We start from the raw sequence: 6,017 nt of genomic DNA on the forward strand, positions 1-6,017 counted from the left end.
GGTCAAATAGCATTGATCTAACTTCAGTCTATTTCAACCCAAAAGAAAACCCTCGGTCTAGATTAGACCTAGAATGACATTCAAAATCCCATAGAAAGCAATGAAAGCAATCATGCAAGGTAAACTTTTAAAGGGTAACCTAAGGTGTCTACAAGCCCTCATAGAAATGAAATGGGTTTGTTCCTAAGCTTTAAGATCCATTAATAAGTCGCCAGCATCATTTGGAAGGACTTGGACTATTTATAGTTGTAATCCACAGTTTTCAGAAACGACTATCATTCATGGAAGATCATATTGCTCTTATCAACAACAGTCAACATCTACCTGCAGTCGCTTTTTTACTACAGAGAATCCATTCCTCATTCAAGAGGAAACTCAGAGTGTGCTTCAATCTCCAAATTCTTGCTTCACTTGTTGGCACCATAGTGAGTCATCCTTGTAAATAATATCCTAATAATCTATACAATTTATTCCTCAACTTTTCCAAGATGAGGTCATAACTGGTGTTCAATTTCCTGTCAATACCCTTTTTTCAATCTAGCCAGCAATATTTTCTAGTGAAAGATATGCAAAAACTGATTGTATCCTGAAACTCCTCCGATACTTGAGTTCAATACTTCAATTATAGCTACATTCTAGATTTCACAACTCTTAGCAACAGGACTCAATAGGAAAAGTGAAGAATCAAATAACCATACATCAAAAAGGCCTAGCCAACCCTTGATTATGATGCAGAAACTTATATCACAGAAGGGTCTGTGGTTCAAATGCATGGACAGACGGTTCAACCCAACATTCTCAAACCTAATTTGCAATTGTTGTTTACCCAATCCTCAACCCAGTCTTTCCTTCGTAAGAATGCATATCAGAATCCCCTAATGTAAACCAGGAAACTTCAAACTTCTCATAAAAACCTCGGGATACCTTCTCTCAACAGCAAGATCATGTGTAATGTTCGAAGAACCGCATGAACTATTGACAATGCTAGTATGGGCAATCACCCTATATCAGTAGCCAATTAATGACTTGGGAGTCAGGAAGAATTTTCATAAAATACTTTATTTCATTAAAAATTGAGGGGATTCATCCATAGTTCATACAAGAGTATTTCTAAACGTAAACACGTTTGCGATAAAATACAGTTTAATCTAGGACACCAATTTGACAGCCTAAATTGAAATATTATGACAAGTTTGGTAGTTAAGGATGATTTATGTAACATACAAGATATTGCACATATGTATACAATAGAACAAGTTCCAGCCCACCTTCATCAACATAAAGAAAAATTAGAATAAGTTTCAAGGGAGATCAGTCCACAAGCACATTACACGGAAGTTTCTCGATCCTCCTTCGCTTTTTGTCAGGTTCAGGGGACTGCAAAGTAAAAAAATTAGATTAGATGTTGAATTTTCACATTCAAAATAAAATCAGATTAGTGCAAAACTGTAACTATGTATAGCACTTGAAAAAACTACCCTAGAAAAAAAAAAATTCTTCTGTGGAGGCTTGAAACAAAAGCAGTTTACACAGTAAAAGCACAAGCACAGTTGTTTGATACAATTGATGCACAAACTTACTTTAGGCCTGATTTAGAGATAGCTTCGTAGTAAATAAAAAATATTTTAAAACTTTCACATCCTAACACTGATTTTAAATTATGCATAATGTTATTTCTTTTTTGCTTCACCTCTCCACTAAGTAAATAAGGAACCAGGACCCTTTTGGAGCCATCAGGTAGTCGTTTAGAAGGCGAGTGATTATCTACTGCAGGAAAAGCATTGCAGACCTGCAAACAAATCATGAAGTATATTTTAAATTAGAACCGACAAAGTTTGGAATAAAAATCAAACAAGATAGATCATCAATAATAATAAGCTTATTCATGAAGAGAAAACTAGTTCAAGCGACTTTGTTCTTTATATCCAAAATCACTATGAATCTCTCATCTCAAAGAGAATATTGATCTATTATGGAACACAATATCAGAAGAACTGCTTTGTTACCTGACTTTGAATTGCTCCAATTAGCATATCCTGACAACCTGATGCATGAACATTTTCTAAAGTGGGGCATTGAAGCAACAGCCTCTCTGAACCAATTAATATAATGAAAATAATCAATCACTGTTTTAAAGAAATCCTTATAAGCTGCAACAAATTATTTGATAGTTACTAAACAGGGGGACATGAAAGGACAAACCTGAAATCAGATTTCTACAGGAATTCAAATTCAGATCAATGAGCTCTGGGCAGTTTAAGTAAAGAGCCTGCATATAATTTGAAAAAGAAGTGTAAATATTAGAAGGCCAAGGAAGAATATGCAATAAATGGTTTCAACCCAATGAAAATGGAAACTCACATCCAAGCCAGTGCAACCCCACAAACTGAGTTTCTTTAAACGGCTATGTTTGATGATTAGCTTTTGGTTTATATGTTGTAGATTTGTGGTGGATGTTTTCTGTGATTCGCAGTCATTTCCATCAGCAGTTGGATCTGGGAAATTAGGATCACATATGGTCATGCCACAGTCCATAAGTTCAAGAAGCGGTAATTGAGCTGTAGCAAATTGAATGCCACCTGTAACATGTGACAGAAGATTAGGAACAGAGATAAGCAAATGTACAAGTCTTGTATGAAAATAAGAATGTAACAGACTATTACTTGAGGTCACATTAGGGCAAAGAGCAAGGAGAAGTCTTTTAAGTGTTTCAGGGAATACATTACAAATCATTCCAATGCCACTATCACTTATGCCAGATCTGTTATGACAGCAACTCATCAAACATAATTTCTTAAACAAAGACAAGGAAATTAAAAAACATAATGCATATTTGGGATATAATTTCTTATACTGAATCTTGCATTATTATGTATCTACAGTATTGAGTTCCACCGCACTTCCAAAGTAAACATATTTTCAAAACTTCGTCAAAACTTTTATCAGTACGAATAGATACAGATTCATACCCACTGAGGTCAAGCAGTTCTAAATTTGGGTAGCTCGAGGCAATTGCAGCAACAGATGCATCAGTTAATTCAGATCCAAGAACAAGAGAAAGCATACGGAGCCCCCTGATTAATTGTACATTCAAACAGAATTTCATTAAGCTCATTAATCAAGTGGATGTTATTAGCAGTAACTGGTTATCAAAAGCAGAAGGAAACACGATTAGAATAAAGTTTCCACTGATTATGCAATATGGGATCTCTATGATACATGATTGGGATTTTGGATATTCATACTAACTTTGGGAATAAAATCAAGTTTTGATCAATGCCTGATTATCATTTGTGTGTATACATATTGAGCATTGTAACTATAATAATTGGTTTAATACTATTTCACTTACACCACATTTGGCATGCAGTATAAAATTCGACATGGTCCTATATTTGGTCTTTTAATATTGGTTGGTTCATACACAAGATAGTGTGAATTCATACAAAAAGAGAGTTCAAACCATTATAAATTCATATAAACAGAAAGTTAAAAACATCAACGATTACACTTCTAAAAACAGAAAGTTAAAAACATCAACGATTACACTTCTAAAAACAGATGGAATAACATAAAAACAGAGAACAAATTGCCAAAGAAAAGCAAACCTCAATTGAGCAGCTGTAAGAGCAAGCACAGCAGCATGAGAAAGCCGCATTGAAGCTATATGTATGTTTTGTAATTTCAAGCAGCTTCTTCCGAATCCTTCAATCGTTGCTATGAGATCAGAGCTATCATTTTCTTGGCAAGAAAATTCCAATGAAATCTCTCTCAACTGTGGACAGTTAAATACCTAAAATTTCCAAGCATTGGTTAGCAACTAGGATTCACTCAAATACAACCTTGGGGTATAATCAATATCAATATCAATACCGATCACATCACTTTAAAAAACAACAAAGAAACGTAACAATCACCATTTTAGATAGAGAGTGCAGATCTGATAGCCAAAGTGTAGACAAACTAGATGAACAAATGACAAAACCCCCTAGATTAGAACAACCTTCCATCTTGAGGCTTTTGAGGTTTCTTTTGTCCGCCACAAATCGGCCCAATTCATCCCTGCATTTTCATAGATGAACAACAGATAAAGCTAATCAGTGCAAAGCTTCATTATTTGGTTTGTCTGTGAGCTCTAACTACACATGAAGGCTCAAGCAACTAGGCATCTATAATAATGGCACAGTAAGAGATTAAACAGAAATCAGAAAACAAAATTTCTTACATAAAAACCTATCAAGGGACAAAACAAAAGTTAAATCTCTGATATTAAGGCAGAGCTACAATCCATAACATGGCAATAAGCAATCAAGATCTGATCCATTTACAATGTGGATTAGGGAACAGTAAACCACCTTTAACCAATAACAATATCAAACACAGCCTGACATTCACATTACATAGAATTGAATAAAAACAGAAAATGCAATGCAAGCCAGCAGTAATACCCATTGATCCGATTGATTGCAGTGTCAAATATCGAGATCTCCATAGACTCCAAATTAGGGCATGAAAATGCAATGCAAGCCAGCATTGTAGAATCAAAATCACTGCAACATCAAACAAGTCAGATTCATATGATAAACAATGCAATACAAATCTTTCAATAGCAAAAACATAAGAAAGAACACAGCTAGTTATAATTCAGCAGGGGCAAGAGAATTTCATTTTCAAGATCCAATTTTTTACATCAATTAACCCTAAGCTCAATTTTCACCATCCTTAGATGAAACATAATTCCATTTTTTAATAAATTGAGATTCAGATTGAAGCTATTTGTTCTATCTGAACCGATCTTCACAAATCTACACCAATATTGCAATTTGAGCATGCATCATTTCATTTTACGATATTTAGCAATTAATTTCCGATAACATGATTCAATTATTGTGAATTTATTGTTTAATCTTAATTTTAATGTGGATCTGAAAGATTTCAACTACCAATACACAAATCCTCACACACCTTTCCATCCTAAGAGAAAGCCTCACGATCCCCGGACATTTCTGTAGCATCGATGCAACAAATCCAACGTGAACTTTCGCCGGAACCCTAAGCTTCAACTCCTCAGTCGCTCTCCACAGCTTCCTCGCCGTCTCTCTCCATCCCTTACACACCTTCGCCGCAGACAGCAATCCCGCCGGTGGCAACCTCCTTAACACCTCCCACCTTAAACTCCCAGGCAACCCGGACGAGTCGATATCCACATCCAGATCCAGATCGGACTCCAGATCCACCTCTACAACCGAATCCTCATCCGCCCTATCGTCCAGACGCAGATCGAGTCCGCTGGCTCGATCCTCAAGACCGTCAAACGAAAGCGCACGACGAAGATTCGAAGGCGGCTGACGAAACGCCGATACAGCCGACGAAGGTACAGAAACAACAGATAACGACGAATCGGCAGGCGTGGTGGTGGCGGAGATAGGGGTTTTGATATTACAGTTATGTCCCTTCTTGGGAAGACCACAACGGCCACAGTTATAGCTACCACGTTTCTTTGCTCGTTTGATATCGGAGCTATCGGCAGAATCGCCGCCGCGAGAAGATTGTGAAGCGGCGGCGATGGTTGAATGTTGCATGGTATTGTCGGAGAAGAGAAATGATAGTGCAATTCACTAATAAAAGTATATAAGAACTAGCGCGGGAGTCTTCGCGCGCTTTTGTTATTGTTTTTAACGCTTTTTATTTTAATTTTAAGCTTTAAGATTTTTTTAAATTATGAATTATGAATTCTCTGTTTTGTTTTTATAGACAGAATACACGTGCCTAATGCCGCGGAAATTTTTCTGATTTAGAAGAAAATATTTTTTTAACATTATTCTTTTTATGTTATCAAAATTAATATTTTTTTATTTGCAACGGTAATAATCACAACGAATATTTTTTGACAATTTTTTATGACCAAATTTGATTAAAATGGTTGGTGTTTTATGATTTTGGTGATTAATTATTTTCTGTGTGTCTTATAAAACACTCCAAAAATCACCTCCTTTGTATACTTAAAAGTTCTATTT

At 35.8% G+C, this 6,017-nt stretch overlaps 1 protein-coding gene across 1 annotated transcript; it reads right to left on the bottom strand.

The window, feature by feature from the left end:
• Window positions 1-1,038: 1,038 nt before the first annotated feature.
• On the bottom strand, window positions 1,039-5,749 carry LOC131618901 (F-box/LRR-repeat protein 17). The gene is made up of 11 exons (XM_058890058.1): window positions 4,966-5,749; window positions 4,449-4,550; window positions 3,918-4,062; window positions 3,609-3,793; window positions 2,970-3,074; window positions 2,664-2,761; window positions 2,362-2,579; window positions 2,203-2,269; window positions 2,007-2,092; window positions 1,691-1,789; window positions 1,039-1,377 (listed from the first exon to the last, which is right to left on the bottom strand). Exons 1-11 carry the CDS (start codon window positions 5,580-5,582, stop codon window positions 1,312-1,314), a joined length of 1,788 nt encoding a protein of 595 aa, XP_058746041.1. The 5' UTR covers window positions 5,583-5,749; the 3' UTR covers window positions 1,039-1,311.
• Window positions 5,750-6,017: the final 268 nt, after the last annotated feature.

The sequence above is a fragment of the Vicia villosa genome, linkage group LG1 (genome assembly GCF_029867415.1).
Source record: "Vicia villosa cultivar HV-30 ecotype Madison, WI linkage group LG1, Vvil1.0, whole genome shotgun sequence".
NCBI classification, from domain to species: domain Eukaryota; kingdom Viridiplantae; phylum Streptophyta; class Magnoliopsida; order Fabales; family Fabaceae; genus Vicia; species Vicia villosa.